Source organism: Squalius cephalus (genome assembly GCF_949319135.1).
Source record: "Squalius cephalus genome assembly, chromosome: 20".
NCBI lineage: Eukaryota > Metazoa > Chordata > Actinopteri > Cypriniformes > Leuciscidae > Squalius > Squalius cephalus.
Window position 1 is genome coordinate 29,339,623 of NC_137141.1, and position 22,786 is coordinate 29,362,408.

The following is a 22,786-nucleotide window of genomic DNA, read 5'->3' on the forward strand; positions in this document are numbered from 1 at the left end:
TCTAAAAGAGAATTAAATATAAACTTGTATTCAAGCGACCAGTTTATTTAGTAAATATCATGTAATTTATGCATTTTAAAAGCAAAGTTTAACACTTTTGAGCTTGAATTATATTTTTTACTTGCCTCTGGTGGAATCTGTTGAAGTAGAAAATAGAATAGCACACCATTAATAAGTGGAAACCAGAATTACTGTATTTCCGGTGACTCCAATAGAGTTATTTGTTAATACTGACCGCAAAAACATCGAAGCCGATGGCAAAGTTAGAAACGTCACTTCTGTTTCTCTTCTCATGGTTCTGCGTGAGGGACACCAGTATGTTTTCAGGGCACTGGCCACTACACACTACATTCCTTATCAAGCTCCTCAATCCTCACCCGAAACTGAGGGTTCTTCCAGAAAGAGTCTACAAGACATTCATTGAGTTAGACCTTTGAGGTACATGTAGTAGGTACACAAACACACACACACACACCATATGGCCAATATTATGCATAGACACCCAAAAAGCATGTTGCATGCTGTATCTAATATTTCTATTCATGCATGCTAGTATGTAATTGTATGAAATGCTCACATGCCACTGTCTCTCATTATACATTTATGAGCTACCTTTATTATTGAGGCAGCCACCGGCTGTAGTCCCATCAACCCAGCTGTCTTTGTAACATGTGGAAGTCCATTTGCATTCAGAGGAACTGTCCAGAAAAGCAGGACTGAGACAGCAAATATCAATGTCTTCGAAGTTTTTGGTGAAGTCCTCCATTGACATCCTGCAGTAAAATATGAGTTACTGAAAACATTTGATTCATTAATGCTAGAGATCATATCTGAAACTACAGTTAATGCTCACCAGAACTCCCCCTCATTGGCCAAAGAACGACACCTGGATTGCTCCTCCTTACTCACTTTGTCCCACAAAGATGACCTAAAGTTATGCAAAAGCATATATTAAAATATTTCATGGTGTTATGCTAACTGAGAAACTAACAGCAGCAAATAAAGAGGAAAAAACAGATATACTTTTGAACTGAAAGTACAAGCTTCTGTTGTAATTAGTATTTCTCCAAAAGGGTATAGTTGAATTAGCCTGGTAATACCAAACTCTGCTACTTCGCTTTGCTTCGTAGACAGAGTCTGGCATGGCATAATTGAAAAGCGTTTGTCTGAAGTTTAAAATCATTGGTTACCCGTAAGCCAATCACATAACGTTTGGTTATGGCGTGTGTTATGCGCATGCTCAGCCGCATCTAACTTCCACTGTAAACACATGTATGATGCAAAAACAAAACCATCGAGCGAATTACCGGAGTGAACATGGCTGTGCGCGACTTTTGCAGATTATGTGAAGTAAATCTACGCATCCACGGTACAATCAGCGTCTACGTCACGGCTCTCAGCCCGCCCTCTGTTCGTTGATTGGCCGGCTGTTTTCAGGCCGGAGGAAAACGGAAAGCTATTACGCTGTCTCAGACTGAGTACAGACAGAGCCCGTTTACGGACAGCCTTGGCACTTCCTATTAGCCCCATTGTATCGATCTTGGTTGCAGTTCCATTAGAATTCCACTGGGGGTGATCGCGGGCGAGTGCAGACTGAATGGGAGTCTATGGGGCTAGACGGCTAAATGTGTCTCTTTCACCCGATTGCCATTGAGAAATCTCAGATTTTATTGTAGGTTTTGCAAGTTCAACATGGGTTATAGGTCGAAAGTTGAATGAACGAGTACTTATTTCTTTTCGATTTCTTACAGGTTGAGTTGTTGCCCATAACACGCTAGCATTCTGACGTCATTGACATTTTAAAAGACTTTTTAAAGCAAATAAGTGACTCTAAAAAATCTAACACCCAGCAATGTGTAATTTATTTGCATCTCCTTTCGAATACAACATTCAAATTACTAGACAAATTATATCCTGAGAAAAGTGGATTTTGAGGGTTTTTCGCCATAGACCTCCATTCATTCTGCACTCGCCTGCGAGCGCCCCCGCATGGACAGAGACGTGTTACTGCAGCCAGTCCAGAAACCGGAAGTAAGCAGAGAGTGCCAATTCTCTTCCTATTAGACATTCTCTGGTACAGAAGCGAAATGAAATTGAGCGGAAGTAAGAAGTCTGACGTAGTCAGGCTATAGTTGAATTTCCAATGGCACAGAATTAAATAAGCAAAAAGTAAAAAAAATTAATTGATTTTGAGGTACAATTGCTAATTTTAAGTCCATTTTAATATTGTTTAACCATCTTTTTATATATTATCATACAGATTTCTCTCATTTTAACAGGCTGAAATGTTTTAAAGTGATCATCAGAATTCATCAACTCTTTTTAAAAGTAATTGATGTTTGTCCTTTGTTCCCCACCCAAATGATGTCATTTCCCAGAAAGTGATGTCACTAAAGAACTGGCTTTTGTTTTAAAGGTATATTCTATTACAAAAGACTGACTAAAGGCAACAAAAGCTCATTCATTCAAAATATCCTTAAGTGAATGAGAGTTAGCAGTGACCGTTGAAGTAACTCAAGCAAATTAAAAATCAACGGCACTTGACAACCTCCAGCGATTTAATCTATGTTAGTGTGAACATTCCTTAACAAGAGACAAGATTTTAAACTAAAAACAGAAAACGTCTTGGCCGTTTATTTACACGACAACAGCGTTTTGGGGGTCTGTGCAAGTTTTTGAAACCGATAATGTTATAATTTCTGTGTAAAGTACAAAAATGCTAATTTGTGAAAACGGTGACATCATGCACATGTGTATTATGTTCAGTCTATAAGTAAGTGTGTAGTGTATCTTTACAAAGTGACAGCGCCAATGCACTGGCCTGGCATGAATAATACAGTGCTTTTAATCGTTTTAGCGGATCCGTGTGAATGGTAATACTTTTGACAACATTGTCGTCTGTACGCAAAAAACGCAAAGTAAATCTTTTACATTAAGAAATTGTTGTTGTTTAAACTTACCCTAAGATTCAAAAAGGCCTGCACACTCTAACAATGAAGGACAACTGACAATTGTGAGATGAGAGTGAAGGGGGTCAGACGCGCAGCGCCACGTCTTTTAAATTCGAACACACTATTCTCTATGAGAATACACACACCGGCGCCCAGCAACGGCTCAGGATCGTGTTCAAAATCCTGCCGCGCCACAGAGCGCCATTTACATAGTTTTATATTAAATGTACATTTATGTGTCTCAAATCGTAGTTAATGTATACGGACTTCACCCTGTGCTGCAATATACATTTAGTTTTATATTTATTTACAGAAATCAGAAAATTGCTGATGTTATCGGATTTTCAGGTGAGAGTTGTCCTAGACGTGGCGCGGCGCGGCGCTGAGCTGCGCGTTCGGTGTGCGACCCCCTTGAGACTACTTCAATGAAAAAACGGCAAACGTTTTGGTCACATGCAACGTTTCTCAATGCTATTGCCTAATGAACAATACTCAGTGCAGGAGCCATCTTAAGGTTTTGGTTATTCTTCAGATATTCAAGGAATTACCCCAATATAGGCTATATATAATTGATCACCAATTGCTATCATCTTGATTGAAATTGAAAAAAAGAAAAGAAAATTAAACACCTGAATTTTGCATTCATCATGGGGACTTGAAAAAAAGGCAGCTTTCAAAAATGGCAGCATCATGCAAACCAAAGTGGTGGTATAATTTAAAATCAATTATTAAAATGCTGATGTTTTGATCAAAGAAACCTAGAAAAAAATAATATGGTATTCAGCTTGGTGAGCTTAATATTTTATCTAATATAGCCTACATATATGATGGGGACAAAATTACTTTTAAAGATTTACAGTTTGAAAGCTAACAAGCTAACCGAAAAAAAGTTATTTAGCATACTAATAACTTAATACAACACTAAAACCTCATTAAGACTTTTTATTTATTTATTTATTTATTTATACTTAATATAATAGTCATGAATCATCTAGTCTAGTGGTACAAACAAAGAATGACGCTTGATCAGTGTTGTGATTAGCGAACCTATAATTTCATATGACTCTTACTTGTCACTCCAGTCACCGGTCCACTCGCCTCTTCCCCAAGGGTTCAACACTCTCACCAGCTGAACTGGTTTATCTCTGCATGTTACCTGTAGAATACAACATCACATGACACTTTTAATGCATAAATACAGAATATGCCATTTCACCAGGGATATTGTGAAATAACCTGTTTACCTCAGGACTGAAGTGACTGAATACAATGCTTTGAGTCACATAAAGTACAAAACATTATTTCAAGAAACTTCTCTTGCAAAATCACAGGCTTGACGTAAGAGGAACACAGGAATGAATGCAAACTGAACAAAGGACATATCAAAGTGTGGAGCTCATATGCTGAAAACATCTGAATGCAATTAGTAAATAAATACTGGTGTACACAATAACAAAAACGGTTAATAGGAGAACAAAGCAAATATTGTTGTAGTTCAGGGGTGCGCAATCCTGTTCCTATAGTATAGATCAAACCTGCAGAGTTCAGATCTAACCCTGATCTAACACACCCGTCTGTAATTATCAAGCGCTCCTGAAGATCTACAATAGCTGGTTCTGTTGTGTTTGATCAGGGTTGCTGAACTTTGCAGGAAGACAGATCTCCAAGAACAGGATTTGGCACCCCTGTTGTAGTTTAACACCTGTCTTTCTATAAAAATCAACCTCTGGCTTATTTAACATTTTCCCAAGTGGTTACATGTGAAGACAGGTCCCAGAACAGAGCCTTGAGGGCACTACTCAGCAATTCATCACAAAGTTAAAGTGCAGGAGGTTTTAAAACTAAATGGACTGGAAATGATGCAATGGAAAAAAGTGATGCTCCTATGGAGAACAAATTCAGAATATCTATCTATCTATCTATCTATCTATCTATCTATCTATCTATCTATCTATCTATCCATCTATCCATCTATCCATCTATCCATCTATCCATCTATCCATCTATCCATCTATCCATCTATCCATCTATCCATCTATCCCCCTAATCTGATGGCACTGTAATCTGACATTTGATTGTGTGCAGACTTACCTTGTAAACCCCCGTCACTGTATATGCATGGCCTTGAACAATGCCATTGGGTAATTCTGTGTTTGCAGATGTTTTCTGATATGGGATGGAAAAAAAGACATTGAATCAATAATGCTGCTCTGTGAAATATGTATCAGGAAATAGGAAAAGATTGTTTTTTGTACAGCCAATGCTCTACATTGTTCCCTTAAATTTTAGAAATGTTCACTATAGTAATTTGTATTTAATTGAACATTGAAATAAAATCTTTAATGCAAAATAGTTCAGTGACAGTTTTAGATGGATATGGTGATAACATCTGTCACGGTAATGAAAGGACAAGCCTGAGGTCACTGCTTACCCCCACAAAGGTGCCACAGGCCATCAGAGCCTTTGTTTTTTCTGCACGGTTCATCAGGCTCCACAAATCAACAGAAGTTTTTGCTGTTTCAAAGTGCACGTGGATGCCACCAGTGAAGTCCAACAGAGCCTCACATACAAGACCAGCCTGCAAGTCAGCATAAGAGCCGCACGTCCTGTAAAAGCCATTCTACATTTCAATATACAGTGGACCAACAAGCCTTTAATGATTGATTCTGTGGATTTACTCAAATTGATGATTAAAATAGACCAGGGGTGTCCAATCCTGCTCCTGGAGGGCCACTGTCCTGCAGAGTTCAGCTCCAACCCCAATTAAACACACCTGAACCAGCTGACCAAGGTCTTACTAGGCTTACTAGAAACTTCAGGCAGGGGTGTTGAGGAAAGCGGGAGCTAAACTCTGCAGGACAGTGGCCCTCCAGGACCGGGTTTGGACTGTTATCATTGTGACCAATACATCATGTCCAATACTTCTATCTGTAAGGCAACTTCAGAACCAGGGTACATACACGACATGAAAAGGGCCCAAATCTCTTGTAATTATGGTTAAATAATATTTGGTAGCACTTTATTTACAGTCTTGTTCCCCATGTACATACAGTACATACTTATTATAGCAATTACAATAACAGGGTAAAGGTACTAACCCTGAACCTGCCCCTAAACTTAACCTTTACATGTAGTTACCTTATATTACCAGTGCTGTCTTGGGTAAGTACACTGCAAGTACACATACTGTAAAATCAGGTGTAACAATATTTTTATGTTCAATAAACAAACATGCTTTTAAGAATAAACCTACTTGGCATAAGCTTTCTCCAGCAAGGCAGGCCAAAACTCATTAGATGTTTTTGAATGAACAAAAATGAGCTTGCCATCGATTGTTGGCAGTTTGTCATCAATGACAACGTCAATCCATTTCCCAAACCTCCAGAACTATATGAATAAAGCAGAAGGTTTAAGGACTGATCATTTGATTTCATAAAATATATTTAAGTTATTTTGAAAAAGACCAAAGAACTCACTCTAAAGTGAAATATCCCTGCATAGTCTTCACCAAATGACTGGCCGACTGGCATGACCTGGTCCATGACATCCTTCTGAAAGGTTAAAGCTCCAACTGAAGCAAGAAACCAGCAGTCTCCTAAGGTAAAAGCACAAACATTAGCAAAAATAGAGCTTTCATTGAGTTAACAAAAGACAAAATATAGAGTGATGCAAATTACTGCACAGATACAGTATCATTCAAAACCAACACCTAATGGAGTATGTAATAAACACAGATATATAAGCATACCTAAAGATCCTTGGGAATAGTCAAACCTGGAAACCCCCTTAACAATGAGTTGAGGGTCTGCTACTAATTTCTAAAGAGAGAGAATAATTAAATGAATACATTATACAATGAAATTTGCCCTATGGATTTGGGAACAACAGAAGACATTTAGACTCGTATATTGTATTTTGAATCTGCTTTCAAGACACTTAAAGGCACAGTACGCCTCTAGAGGTTCCTTTTTCAAAACAATAATAAAGGCGTAGCTTGATGATGCCGTGACTGAACGTGGAATCATGGGAGTTGTCTTCTTCACCTCCACAGCCAATGGAAAGCAGTCTGACGGGACTAAAGATTGAGCTAATGTGTTAGTTTTATTAACGTTACTGTGGTATGAAGCAGGGTGGGCCAAGAGCCGTGGGACATTTTACCTTGCTGTTTTTATTAAAGTTACATTTAAAGCTCACCTCCTTTCCTGAACTTAAACTTTGTTACAGTTATGTCTGATCACTTAAATTCCCCTCATTTTATTTACTTCTAATAAAACAGCCGCAAGTGCTGAATTACTTCTCATACAGGTCACTTTATCTGATAAATTTAAATTGTGGGGTGACACAGCGCTGTTTTTACAATCTTACTAAAATACATTTGAGTGTGTTGAAAGTTATTTTAACGTTACTCTGTGCGTTCGCTCGGTGGCTGATATGAGACACTTGTTGCACATTGCAGTAACTTAGATCGATATTAGAATATCATATTATTAAAAGCTGGATGACTTGTGTTGCAAAATGGCATGCACTTCATTTCAAAATATTTTGTATGGTGGAGAAAATGCTGTACTTTTACTACAAGCTCTTTTTGATTATGCCATGTTAGCCATTTGACATAATAGCATTGTCTCTGAGGCATGGTGCAAACATGTTACTCGCGGTAAATCAAGAAAACAAGAGATTCAAGAAATAAGACTAATCGTGTTGAACTATATAACAATGATTAGTTTTCTGTCGATAAAAGTATCCAAACAGTTGCTCACCTATCTAATAAAACATAATATATTTAAGTATAGTAATTATTAAACACATAACATAATATACATTATAAACATTATATTAAAGTGTCTTCTACCAGTAACATGGATATGTCATTGACAGACGACACAATGACATGGGTCGTTACTGGGTAAAATACCTGATTTCTCTGGATTTAAACATTTGGGATCTTGCACGTACACATCAACAAAATATATAACATTGTTTGAGTGGTTTTTGGGCATTTTAATCCAAAAATAGTGCATATTGTGCCTTTAAGATGTCTTGCCACAATTGTAAATAAAAATATGTTGGGAAATGCTACAGATAAACCTTTTCTTACAAGCCATAAGAGACATTTAGCAACAATTGATGATGGTAATATTCAACAAGTTATTTTAGATCCATTCAAACAATAATGTTTATATACTCTTCTTGAAAGTTTCTGAAGGTCTGAAGATGGAAAGTCAATAACTTACTGATGGCCTAAACCATTTGATTTGTTTCATATCCAATCCAAGTTTCTTCTTTGGGTCAATGGAGCTGCTGTCTGAAGGGAACTTCTCATCAACATATCTCCTTTTATTGGTGAAGCAGCTCTTCTTCAACTCCTGGTAGTCCTGATCCAAGAATTTCAAAGGGACGTCAGGTACATCCCCAGGTATTCTGTTCACACGAGGTGGTGGCATTTTTACAGCTGTAAAAGTCAGATTTTTAGGAAAAAATATAAAGGAAAAGATTAAAGTGTCACATCTGGCATCGTTTACTGGTGAGATGACACAACACTATGCTATAATATGTTTTGTTTCCAAAGACCTATAAGAGATAAGAGACTCTAGGCTTGTTAGACCTGTTTGGGAGATAAATATTGTCCCTTTGAAAGACACATCTTGATAGCTTTTAAGAGACTTACAATATAATTAGAGATTAAACTCAGTTTTTTAAGATATAAATCAGTGGTTCTCAACTCCAGTCCTCGGGACCCGCTGCTCTGCACATTTTGTATGTCTCCCTTATTTAACACACCTGAATCAGATCATCAGCTCGTTAAGAGAGACTCCATGAACTGAACTGGGTGTGTCAGATAAGAGAGGCATACAAAATGTGCAGAGCAACGGGTCCCGAGGACTGGAGTTGAGAACCACTGATATAAATGATATACTTCATCTTCAAGGATAACAACTCACCTAATTGAGCAGTTTTCTCTTACTAGGTTTGACAGAATCTCTTTGTTCTGCCCTAGGCTCAGGAATTCTGTGCTCAGACCGAATGATGTTTTCAGGAAGGGTGTAGAGCAGTGGTTCCCAATCCTGGTCCTGGGGACCCACAGCTCTGCACATTTTGTATGTCTCCTTTATCTGACACACCCAGTTCAGTTCATAGAGCTCTTTCCTAACGAGATGATGATCTGAATCAGGTGTGTTAAATCAGGGAGACATACAAACTGTGCAGAGCTGTGGGTCCGCAGGACCAGGATTGGGAACCACTGGTGTAGAGCAGTGTGTAGGTTTTGTTTTGCTCAGGGACATTATTGCGCAAGGTCCACCTGTGCAGTTGCATAACAATTTCACCATATATAGCCTTAACTCTAAAAAAATTATTATGCAAATGAGCACGGAAAGCGCTCAAGAACTTCAAATGTCTTTTTAAGATTGTTGCTAAGCCAATTAATGTTTTGACGGAAATGTTAGTGTGTTAGATTGGTTAATAAGACCACAAAGGGACACACATAATGACCATAATTATGAACAGTAACTAAGAACATTGAGGCGTCGGTCTAACAACAAACTACATAAAACTTAGACTTCATCTATAGAAATACACCTATTGTTAGAGAGTAACAATCCATTTTTTTATTTTTTTATTTGAGGAGCGGCAATTATAATTCAGAAGAATAGAATACTTATTGTTGTGTCCTGCTGTAAAAGCAAAGTAAAGCCCTTATCCATGTAGCTTTTTCTGACATGATCATTTCATTCTAAAAGAACAATGAATCAAGTCATATAACTGAAACTTTGCCCAAATTACTTTGATGTGGAACATAACAGAAAAATAATTCTACAAGCAATACAATAGAATATTTAACATTTTAGAGGAACCACTTAAAACAGTTTTATTCACTTAGAGCTAAAAGTCCAGGAAAACATAAACCTTTCTTAGTTTTGATATATATTTTTCAAATTCTGTCAAATTTGATTTGTCAAATTCTGATTAATATCAGAAAATGTAAAAAATTCATGATTCATGTAAAAAATAAAAAATAAACCTTGCATCACAATAAGTGTATTGTGATTGTCAAAACAATTTAGTAACTACACAGAATTTTAGGTTTAACAAGTTACACTGTTTACATACAATTTCTGGTAAGCTGTTTTTTTTTATTATTATTATTGCTTGACACAAATTTCAATTTCAATTCAATTCAATTCTTGTGATTTGATTCAATATTGACTCATTTGGATAAATATTAGGTACACAAGATAGGCGTTAATTTTTCTCAAGAAAAAAAGAAAGAAAAAAAAAAAAACTCACCTAATGCTGTACAGAGAGCCTTATCAGCTGGTAATAAGGTTAAAATAACTCGTTTTTTATTATATATTATTTTACTCAGTGTGATTGATAGATAGAGGAATATACATTTCGGTAAGTTGTAGGCTACTGTCTCTTTCAACATTGTTCATTCGTGTTTTTATCTAGCTAGTAGAGATTATCGGTTCACGTGCCGCTAGGGATCTGTCACGTCACATTTACAAGCGCCCAAACGGTATTTAGCCTATTGCTTGAATTTCGTAATAAAATTGACAGAATTTGAGAGCTGAGATTTTTTTATATAATAAGTAACCTGCTCTGTCTTGTCTGTCGGTCTCCGTCCTCTTTGTTTTTCCTGTGCGTGAGAAAATGGATGTGCGGCGTTGAGGCCTTTATTGAGAGTGAGGAGTCACGTGCCGACTTGGGTTGATTTGGGCGGGGTCTGAGCACTGATCTATAATGACATTCTAATGATTAGGCTGCCTGTCGGCCATGATGGAAGGAGACGCTATCGGTTGCCAGGGGCAACGCCTTCAGAACTACACAGAAGCGCGACTAAACATTCGAGAGCTCTTTCATTTTTGCGCATTTATTAGGCTATTATTATTAGGCTATTTATTATTTCAGCGGGACACAGACTGATCTACGAATACGAAAAAGAAAAGGAAGAAAGTAAAGCAATGCAAAAAGATAAAGCGAAAGAAAAGGGACCTTACAGGAACAAGCTCACGCCACAGCGGTATTTAGAGAAGATAACATGAGATATAATTCGTCTTGTGTTGACCTAACAGGCGATCTTTGGTCTTGTGAATCTTGTTCCCTGGCCAAACTGAGGGCTAAGTGAAATTTCATAACTTTATATTTAGGCTATTTAACTTTACCGTTGTTGTAATGTTAGACTAGAGCGCTGACTTTGTATGTTTGACTGAATCGTTTGCTTTATTTCTTATTGTATAGCTTCTTGTACTTTCTACTTATAGGCTACTTTTATAATGGCTATTATTGATAAAACTGAAATTCAACAAAAAGAGACAGGGTTTAGTTTTGTATTTTATTTTATTTTATTACAGTGATGATCAGAGTACAAATGCACATAATATATTGCCTGAACCATATTAATAAGTTTAATATTTTTTAAATTTAAACGAAAAGAACAATTTAAATATAACAATTTAAAAAAAAAGTTTTGTTATAAATATGCTAACGTTACATGTAGTGAATATAATAAATATGCGTTGCCTGAACAACATTTGTGTAATGTTTAAGATTTCTTTAAATGAAAACGAAAAGAGGCAGTGTAGTGTTTTATAACATATTTCGTTTTATTGTTGCCTAAAATGTACATACAGAGATAACCGGAGTAGCAGAGCGAGCTGAGTGGCGTCCTCGGGAGTCATTCTCCTGAACTGGACTTGGCATTTAAGTCCGAACTTTGCGTACTTGCTATTGAGAAATGCCTAAATGTCGGCGCTTGGCTTCTTGTGACAAACACTGGAGCAGTTTTTACTTCCAGGCATGGTAACAGTGCGGAATTGCGAAAACCTCCTCTACTACCGAGTTAACAACACACGTAAACAATGATGTTTTGCCGCTGGAATCCTGCCAACATGGCGGATCGAGGGGAGGGGCTCTATACCGTGACGACAACTCCTCACTCTCATATAGAGAGCCTAAGTCCCGCCCCTCCACTTCCGGCTCATGGGACCTTATTTCAGAAAAAATATGTATCTGTCAGGCTTCTGGGAGGATGAAGTAGGAGACGAACACGAAGATGATGAATTCCAAGATTTTAATTCTCAATATAAACAAATACAAACAAAAAGGGAGCGTGTGCTCAGAACATAGATAAACCTAACATAAACATTGACCGACAAGTGATGAGTGAACAGAAGGAACTTAAATACACAGACAGATGAACACAAGACAGGTGATGCAGATGATGATGATGACGAACAGGCGGGTAATGAAGGGAGTGAGTTCAGGTGTGGAAACAAGGAGGATTCTGGGAACTGTAGTGCAGACAGGACGATGACAGACGGTGAATGTGACAGTATGGAAGTCAATGGCGAGAGACAACTTATCTTTTTATTCCGTCTGAACTGTGCCCTGAATTACACATATGATGTTTGTCAATTTAAAAGGTAATTATGAAAGTCAAGAAAGTCGCAGTTTGTCATAAAACAGAAGAGTAACGTTTAATTTTATGTGAAAATCGCTCAATGAACTACATCTCTCGTCTCGCACTATGTACGTCACAAGATCTGTTGCTCGTATGTGTGTATTCTGGCTCAAAACACTCAGGCATGACGGCGTTACGTTACGATTATAATGTAAGACTATAGAAAAAATGACAGATGTTAGCTTCAGTAAAGTTAGCTTCATTCATTGAGAGAAAAGGTATGACGTCGCATGTGCGCCTTCTGGGTTTGTAGTCTTTGTAATTACGTATTTTCACAGTCTTATACCTCAGCAGTTTTACATCAAGCTGCGACTTTCTTGACTTTAAAATGTATCTTTTAAATTGACAAACATCATATGTGTAAATCAGGGCACAATTCAAACGAGATCAAAATATTTGTTGTCTCTCGCCATTGACTACCATACAATATTTTTCTGAAATAAGGTCCCATGGTGGTCGACCGGAAGGGGAGGGACTTAGGCTCTCTATTGAGTTCTGCGTCGAACTGCCGCCGTAGCTACGTCGTAGGCTGTGTGTAGCGCGCGTACCCTACGGCGTACCCTGACGTGCACCTCTCCAAAAATGTAACAACGCGTCAATTCTACGCGGACACAAGCGCTGTGATTGGTCTGCCAGAACCCCTCCCTCTGGGTTTCACATGCTCCCTAGGTGCGCGTCAACGCGGACAACGACACAGAAGTATAAATTAAAACCAACACGTTGCCTACGGCGTATAGGCTCCGGCGTAGGTCCGACGCAGAAGTATAATGAGGCCTGTAGCTACGTCGTAGGCTGTGTTTAGCGCGCGTACCCTACGGCGTACCCTGACGTGCACCTCTCCAAAAATGTAACAACGCGTCAATTCTACGCGGACGCAAAGCGCTGTGATTGGTCTGCCAGAACCCCTCCCTCGGGGTTTCACATGCTCCCTAGGTGCGCGTCAACGCGGACAACGACGCAGAAGTATAAATTAAAACCAACACGTTGCCTACGGCGTATAGGCTCCGGCGTAGGTCCGACGCAGAAGTATAATGAGGCCTTGAGACGAGAGCGTGTGAGAAGAGTAAATTGCGTCTCACGGTGAATGTGTGAGAGTTGGCAGCCCTGTTGGGCGAAGACGTTGTCAAAAACCTTTCACTATTGTAGGCCTACGTTAATGTTAAATAGAGAAAAACATTTTACATTAAAGTAACTTGTACAGTAGGCTACTTGTTGGACCTCGTTATTGAAACACAAAATAACCAATAAAATCTCAAGCACCAAAAGCAGCCCATACTAATCATCCAAGTTCTCTTTATCTGGAAAGTATGCACTTTTCATTTATTCATACACGGTTGCAAAAACATTTAGGCCTAGTTAAAAAATTTAAGTACCATAAATGCTTTTTCTTTTTTTCTTCTTTTTTCTTTTCTTTTTTTTTTTTTTTGCTGTAATTTCAAAGTAGTTATTGTGTTTTTAAATGTTTATGCCATCTATATATCTTCCTGACAAAGAAAAAAAAAAACTTTTGTTTATCGCTTTGAATAGAGGTTGATGATACAGTAATATCCATTGGTGTAGCTATATATAGAAAATGGGTAAAATTCAACAATTTGAACATGGAGCCACATTATAAGATTGAACCATATAGGGCCTTTAAAATGAAGATTACAAAAGAAAAGTTTATTAAGAATGAGAATATAGAAGGATATTAAGATGACTTTATATTACTTTTAGAGTTACAGGCACACAAACTTAGGAAATATACTATTTATGACACTAAGTAATGTTCAATTGTGTTGATAGAAAAAAAACAAAAAACAAGATATATTTCTAGTTTCAACATAATTTGTTCTTCAGAAAATGTGCGACCATTGAAAATGTGTACTAATTTAATTATGGATCCACATTAACATCCCTATGTATTGGGACTTAAAATTAACCATATTCGGCCTTAAAAATTAAGAAACCAAAAGAAAATTGTGTTAAGAATTAGAATCTAAAAGGATATTAAGATATTTTTAATATGAGTTGCAGGCAAACTTTGGGCAAAAAACAAAAGTAGTGCTTTTTCCCATTTTTAAAATGTCACCATTGGCATAGCTATAATAAAACGAAGATGGCTAAAGTCAACTGATTTAGCTAACAATCTCTGTGTAAAAGTAAAATAATGATGCAGTTCTAAAGTCATTTTAACCCCCCCTGTAATCTGACTCCAAATCTCAGGTGAAAATTGCCATTTTGACCCATCCATCCATCCATCTTCTTCCGCTTATCCGGGGCCAAGTCGTGGGGGCAGCAGTCTAAGCAGGGATGCTCAGACCTCCCTCTCCCTGGACACTTCCTCCAGCTTTTCCGGGGGGACACCGAGGCATTCCCAGGCCAGCCGGGAGACATAGTCCCTCCAGCGTGTCCTAGGTCTTCCCCTGGGCCTCCTCCCGGTGGGACATGCCCGGAACACCTTCCCGGGAAGGCAACCAGGAGGCATCCAGAAAAGATGCCCGAGCCACCTCAGCTGGCCCCTCTCGATGTGGAGGAGCAACGGCTCTACTCTGAGCTCCTCCCGAGTCACCGAGCTTCTCACCCTATCTCTAAGGGATCGCCCAGCCACCCTGCGGAGAAAGCTCATTTCGGCCGCCTGTATCCGGGATCTTGTCCTTTTGGTCATGACCCACAGCTCATGACCATACAGTAGGTGAGAGTAGGAACGTAGATTGACCGGTAGATTGAGAGCTTCGCCTTGCGGCTCAGCTCTTTCTTCACCACAACAGACCGGTACATCGACTGCATTACTGCAGAAGCTGCAACGATCCGTCTGTCAATCTACCGTTCCATCCTTCCCTCACTCGTGAACAAGACCCCAAGATACTTGAACTCCTCCACTTGAGGCAGGAACTCTCCACCAACTTGAAGTGGGCAAGCCACCCTTTTCCGACTGAGAACCATGGCCTCGGATTCGGAGGCGCTGATTCTCATCCCAGCCGCTTCACACTCTGCTGCAAACCATCCCAGTGCATGCTGAAGGTCCTGGTCTGATTGGGCTAGCATGACAACATCATCCGCAAAGAGCAGAGATGAGATCATGTGGTCCCCAAACCTGACACCCTCCGGCCCCTGGCTGCGCCTAGAAATTCTGTCCATAAAAATTATGAACAGAACCGGCGACAAAGGGCAGCCCTGCTGGAGTCCAACATGCACCGGGAACAAGCACATGTGGATTGGTTGGGTAAACTCCCATGAACCCTCCAGCACCCTGGAGAGGGTATAGAGCTGGTCCAGTGTTCCACGACCGGGACGAAAACCGCACTGTTCCTCCTGGATCGGAGGTTCTACTATAGGCCATGTTCTCCTCTCCAGTACCCTGGCATAGACTTTCCCGGGGAGGCTGAAAAGTGTGATCCCCCTATAGTTGGAGCACACCCTCCGGTCCCCCTTCTTAAAAAGAGGGACCACCCCCCCGGTCTGCCAGTCCAAAGGCACTGACCCCGACCGCCGCGCGATGTTGCAGAGGCGTGTCAGCCAAGACAGCCCCACAACATCCAAAGACTTTAGGTACTCGGGGCGGATCTCATCCACCCCCGGTGCCATGTCACCAAGGAGTTTCTTGACTACTTCGGTGACTTCAGCCCGGGTCCACCTCCGAGCCCTCAGCCTCTGCTTCCTCAATGGAAGACGTGATGGTGGGATTGAGGAGATCCTCGAAGTATTCCTTCCACCGTCCGATGACATCCCCAGTCGAGGTCAACAGCTGCCCACCTCCACTGTAAACAGCATTGGTAGGGCACTGCTTCCCCCTCTTGAGGCGCCGGACGGTTTGCCAGAATCTCTTTGAGGCCGACCGGTAGTCCTTCTCCATGGCCTCACCGAACTCCTCCCAGGCCCGATTTTTTGCCTCCACAACCACCCGGGCTGCAGTCCGCTTGGCCTGTCGGTACCCGTCAGCTGCCTCAGGAGTCCCACAAGCCAGCCAGGCCCGATAGGACTCCTTCTTCAGCTTTACGGCATCCCTTACTTCCACCGGGTTCGGGGATTGCCGCCTCGACAGGCACCGGAGACCTTACGGCCACATCTCCGAGTGGCCGCGTCGACAATGGAGGCGGAGAACATGGTCCACTCGGACTCCATATCTCCAGTCTCCCTCGTGATCCGGTCGAAGCTCTGCCGGAGGTGGAAGTTAAAGATCTCTTTGACAGGGGATTCGGCCAAACGTTCCCAACAGACCCTCACAGTACGTTTGGGTCTGCCGAGTCTGTCCAGCTTCCTCCCCCGCCATCGGATCCAACTCACCACCAGGTGGTGATCAGTTGACAGCTCCGCCCCTCTCTTCACCCGAGTGTCCACGACATACGGCCGGAGGTCAGATGAAACAACCACAAAGTCGATCATTGACCTCCGGCCTGGTGCCATGTGCACTGATGGACACCCTTATGCTTGAACATGGTGTTCATTATGGACAAGCTGTAACTAGCACAGAAGTCCAAGAACAGAACACCACTCGGGTTCAGATCAGGGGGGCCGTTCCTCCCAATCACGCCCCTCCAGGTGTCACTGTCGCTGCCCACATGGGCGTTGAAGTCCCCCAGTAGAACGACAGAGTGCATTTTTCCACGAGATGCACCAAATGTGTTTGTCTGAGAACCTTTTATACATCTTTTGTACACATTTTAACAGCAGATGCTAAAATGATATGCACTGTGTGGTACAGTACAAATATTTTGAGTGTCCCTTATTTTCCTATAAAGAACCACAATTGTCCCCTATTTTCCTTTCCATAAGTTGGCAACCCTAAATAAATTCAAAACAACATTTTCAAAACTGGTAAGTTACGTTGTTTGTGTCAATGTGACATCCATTGTTTTAGTAAACTGCTGCCCTCTACTGTAAGAAACCCATAACTGCAGTGTTAGTTCAATACTTACAGGGGCACTTCACTTATTCCTCCAGAAACTAAATGGAGCAAAACACTGTCCAATAAATAATAGTTTTATGGATTTGGAGCAGTTTAGCCTCATGGACACGACAGCCATCGGCACTGATCCTCAACAAACTCGTCTCCATACCGGCATGATGACTCTGACCTCCAACCAGATGGAACTGGATAAATATTGTGAATGTTCTGATCCAATCTAACTTCTGACCTGTAATGCTGCCTGAATCATAATCATACACTGTTCGTACGTTGGGCAGAGGAGAACTGGCCCCTGACTGAGCCATTGTTTTTCCCAAGGTTTTTTTTCTCCATTCTGTCACTCCATTCTGGAGTTTTGGTTCCTTGCCACTGTTGCCTTGGCTTTTGGCTTGCTTAGTTGGGGACATTTAATATTCAACAATATTATTGATCTGCCTTACTTAAGGTGGACGATGATGCAGTTTTCTTCTAGAAACAAACTTTGTTGTATTATTTTCATGTTATCACTGCTGCTTTGATACAATCTGTATTGTAAAAAGTGCCATATAAATAAAGGTGACTTGACTTGGCAATGCCTTGAGTTACATAAAGTACAAAACATTATTTAAAGAAACTTCTCTTGCAAAATCACAGGCTTGACGTAAGAGATACACAGGAATGAATCATGCAAACTGAACAAAGGACATATCAAAGTGTGGAGCTCATGCTGAATACATCTGAATGCAATTAGTAAATAAATACTGGTGTACACAATAACAAAAACGGTTAATAGGAGAACAAAGCAAGTATTGTTGTAGTTCAGGGGTGCGCAATCCTGTTCCTATATAGATCAAACCTGAGGAGTTCAGATCTAACCCTGATCTAACACACCCGTCTGTAATTATCAAGCGCTCCTAAAGGTCTACAATAGCTGGTTCTGTTGTGTTTGATCAAGATTGGTGCTGAACTTTGCAGAAAGGTAGATATCCAGGAACAGGATTTGGCACCCCTGTTGTAGTTAAAGAAAATTTTCCCAGGTGATTACATGTCCCAGAACAGAGCCTTGAGGACACTGCTTAGGAAATCAACACAAAGTTAAAGTGCAGGAGGTTTTAAAACTAAATGGACTGGAAATGATGCAATAGAAAATGTAATGCTCCTATAGAGAACAAATTCAGAAAAGTTTCTAGGCAGCTAGATTTTTACATGTTTTGATATTTCTTAGAGGACTGGAATTGGAAGGAACCCTGGTGTGTTTACTTGCAGTTACATTTTGGAACAGAACGCAATATTCTTGCTTTCCAATAAGAAATAAGAGAGACTGTATGTCTGTCTGTTCTATCTATCTATCTATCTATCTGATGGCACTGTGATCTGACATTTAATTCTGTGCAGACTTACCTTGTAAACCCCCGTCACTGAATATGCATGGCCTTGAACAATGCCATTGGGTAATTCTGTGTTTGCAGATGTTTTCTGATATGGTATGAAAAAAAGACATATTGAATCAATAATGCTGCCCGGTGAATACTGTTTTATGTACAGCTAATGCTCTACATTGTTTTCTACATCTTACATTGTAGAAATGTACACTATAGTAATTTGTATTTAATTGAACATTGAAATAAAATCTTTAATGCAAAATACTTCAGTGACAGTGTTTTAGATGGACATGGTGATAATCTGTCACGATAATGAAAGGACAAGCCTGAGTTCACCACTTACCCCCACAAAGGTGCTACACGCCATCAGAGCCTTTGCTTTTTCTGCACGGTTCATCAGGCTCCACAAATCAATAGAAGCTTTTGCTGTTTCAAAGTGCATGTGGATGCCACCAGTAAAGTCCAACAGAGCCTCAGATACAAGACCAGCTTGCATGTCAGCATAGGAGCCACACACTCTGTAAAAGCCATTCTACATTTCAATATATACAGTGGACCAACAAGCCTTTAATGACTGATTCTGTGGGATTACTCAAATTGTTAATGATTAAAATAGCCCAGGGGTGTCCAATCCTGCTCCTGGAGGGCCAGTGTCCTGCAGAGTTCAGGTCAAACCCCAATTAAACACCAGCTAATCAATGTCTTACTAGGCGTAACCCCTCCACCCGGGTCCTTCTCACCCCGCTCTGTGCAGGTCTCGAACACGGGTCTCCGGCATGAGAGTCAGGCGCTCTAACAAGGAGGCTAAAGACTGCAGCCTCTAGCATCTGTCGCCAGAGCACCTATTGAGATCAGAGCAGTGAGGTTTACCTCCGTTACACAGGCATACTAGAAACTTCCAGGCAGGAGTGTTGAGGCGAGCTGGAGCTAAACTCTGCAGGACAGTGGCCCTCCAGCACCGGGTTTGGACTGTTATCATTGTGACAATGTCCAATCCTTCCATCTGTAAGGCAGCTTCAGAACCAGGGTACATGCAAAACATAAAAAGGGCCAAAATGTCTTGTAATTATGGTTAAATAATATTTGGTAGCACTTTATGGTAACACTTTATTTTACAGTGTCCTTGTTACTTACCATAATAACAGTAAATTATACATAATTACATGCAACTAACTAACCCTCAACCAAATCCTAGTCCTACACTAACCCTATAGTAAGTACATGTAGTACGTACTTATTATAGCAATTACAATAACTGGGTAATAACTAGGTACTTACCCTGACCCTACCCCTAAACTTAACCTTTACCCATGTAGTTACCTTATATTACCAGTGCTGTCTTGGGTAAGTACACTTACTGTAAAATCAAGTGTAACCTAATATTTTTATGTTCAATGAACAAACATGTTTTTATACTATGAAAGTAGAATCATTTTAAGAATAAACCTACTTGGCATAAGCTTTCTCCAGCAAGGCAGGCCAAAACTCATTAGATGTGTTTGAATGAACAAAAATGAGCTCGCCATCGATTGTTGGCAGTTTGTCATCAATGACAACGTCAATCCATTTCCCAAACCTCCAGAACTATATGACCTGGTCCAAGACATCCTCCTGAAAGGTTAAAGCTCCAACTGAAGCAAGAAACCAACAGTTTCCTAAGGTAAAAGCACAAACATTAGCAAAAATAGATCTTTCATTGAGTTAACAAAAGGCATTCTGGTCTATATGGAGTGATGTTATTTACTGCATACAGTATCATTAAAAACCAACATCTACTGGGGTATGTAAATAAACACAGATATAAACATACATAAATAAGATCCTTGGGAATAGTCAAACCTGGAAACCCCCTTAACAATGAGTTGCGGGTCTTTCACTATTTCCTAGAGAGAGAGAGTAATTAAATTAATACATTATACAATGAAATTTGCCCTATGGATTTGGGAACAACTGAAGACATTTAGACTCTTATAATGTATTTTGTATCTGCTTTTTTTAAGACACTTAAAGGCACAGTACGCCTCTAGAGGTTCCTTTTTCAAAACAATAATAAAGGCGTAGCTTGATGATGCCGTGACTGAACGTGGAATCATGGGAGTTGTCTTCTTCACCTCCACAGCCTTGAGCTGATTGATGATTAATGATTGAGCTAATGTGTTCATTTTATTAACGTTACTGTGGTATGAAGCAGGGCGGGCCGAGAGCCGTGGGACATTCTACCTTGCTGTTTTTATTAGTTACATTTAAAGTTCACCTCCTTTCCTGAACTTAAACTTTGTTACAGTTATGTTTGATCACTTAAATTCCCCTCATTTTATTTAATTCTAATAAAACAGCCGCAAGTGTCATGATCCTGGCTCTCTCTCTTTATTCCTCCTTCTGTTTTTTTCCCTTTCCCTCGTACTCACACACTCCCCTCCGCCCACACCCGTTTACACACACACCCATTATTACACGCGCTCATTCCCTCCAGCTGTATCTCGTCACCCCATCTTCCTCTCCCCTCTCTCCTCACCTGTTTCCCATCTTCTATCATCTCTATTTCTAGTCCCCTCTTTCTCTTTTCCTCTGTCGGATTATTGCTGACTGTCACGTATGTAACTGATCGCTATCTCTGTCTACAGAGGTCCTGACCACTGCCCAGTCCAGTCCTGTCGAGTGTTACACTGTGTGGTATCTACCTCCTGTTATTTTGTTCTCTCTTTGTGCTCAGCCAGTTTTTCCTGCTGAGGAGAGTTGCTGTGGGTTCGTGGTGCCGCCAGATTCCCCGCTTTCACCGACCTGACCAGACGTTGCAGATCAGCGCTGCTTTCTGTTTGTAATTTAAGTAGAGACCTACTGTTATATTGTCTCTCGTTTTCGTTTGGACATTATATTAAGAAGAGTATTGTTTTTCTGTCTGCCTATTCGGCCTGCCTTGTTTCTATTAAAGGATAACTAAATCTGCTTCACGCCTTCGGGTCCTATCTATCTCCACATACCTGACAGCAAGTGCTGAATTACTTCCCATACAGGTCACTTTATCTGAAAAAATTAAATTGTGGGGTAACACAGCGCTGTTTTCTGTCGACATAATGACACGGGCTGTTACACTGGTTAAAATACCCGATTTCTCTTGATTTAAACATTGTTGGAAACATTTGGGATCATGATGTGATCAAGTATGCATCAACAAAATATATAACATTATTTTAGTGGTTTTTGGACATTTTAATCCAAAAAATCGTACATATTGTGCCTTTAAGATGCCTTGCCACAATTGTAAATAAAAATATGTTGGGAAATGCTACATGTAAACCTGTTCTTACAAGCCCATTTTGCAACATTTGATGATGACAGGTAATATTCAAGTTCTTTTAGATCCGTTCAAACAATAATGTTTATATACTCTTCTTGAAAGTTTCTGAAGGTCTGGAGATGGAAAGTCAATACAGGTAACTTACTGATGGCCTCAACCATTTGATTTGTTTCATATCCAATCCAAGTTTCTTCTTTGGGTCAATGGAGCTGCTGTCTGAAGGGAACTTCTCATCAACATATCTCCTTTTATTGGTGAAGCAGCTCTTCTTCAACTCCTGGTAGTCCTGATCCAAGAATTTCAAAGGGACGTCAAGAGTGCCCGTTTTTTCTCTTGTGGGCTGTTCATCCCCGGGTATTCTGTTCACACGAGGTGGTGGCATTTTTACAGCTGTAAAAGTCAGATTTTTGGAAGACACATCTTGATAGCTTATAAGAGACTTACAATATAATTAGTGATTAAACTCAGTTTTTTTAAGATATAAATTGTATACTTCACCTTCAAGGATAACAACTCACCTAATTGCGCAGTTTTCTCTTACTAGGTTTGACCGATTCTTCTTTGTTCTGCCCTAGGCTCTGGAATTCTGCGCTCAGACCGAATGATGTTTTCAGGAAGGGTGAAAGACTTAAAAAGACTTAAAAACTCCTCCCACCTGTGCAGTTGCGTAACAGTTCCACCATATATAGCCTTAACTCTAAACAATTGAATATGCAAATGAGCGTGGACAGCGCTCAAGAACTTCAAATGTCTTTTTAAGATTGTTGCTAAGCCAATTAATGTTTTGACGGAAAATTTAGTGTGTTAGATTGGTTGATAAGATAA

General features: G+C 40.1%; 1 protein-coding gene and 1 long non-coding RNA gene across 2 annotated transcripts; both read right to left on the reverse strand.

Annotated features, from left to right (window-relative positions):
* Window positions 1-231: 231 nt before the first annotated feature.
* On the reverse strand, window positions 232-8,359 carry LOC307148529 (calpain-1 catalytic subunit-like; the record flags this gene model as incomplete). Its single annotated transcript, XM_079854140.1, has 10 exons — window positions 232-406; window positions 613-773; window positions 854-928; window positions 4,022-4,107; window positions 5,043-5,117; window positions 5,383-5,557; window positions 6,205-6,338; window positions 6,428-6,546; window positions 6,700-6,769; window positions 8,186-8,359. Coding segments are annotated over 10 exons (1,137 nt in total), but the record flags the coding sequence as incomplete, so codon positions are not given.
* Window positions 8,360-20,474: 12,115 nt separating this feature from the next.
* Window positions 20,475-22,519, reverse strand: LOC307147595. Its single transcript, XR_013819330.1, has 3 exons — window positions 22,480-22,519; window positions 22,107-22,351; window positions 20,475-20,546 (listed from the first exon to the last, which is right to left on the reverse strand). It is a non-coding gene; the product is annotated as an uncharacterized lncRNA (long non-coding RNA).
* Window positions 22,520-22,786: the final 267 nt, after the last annotated feature.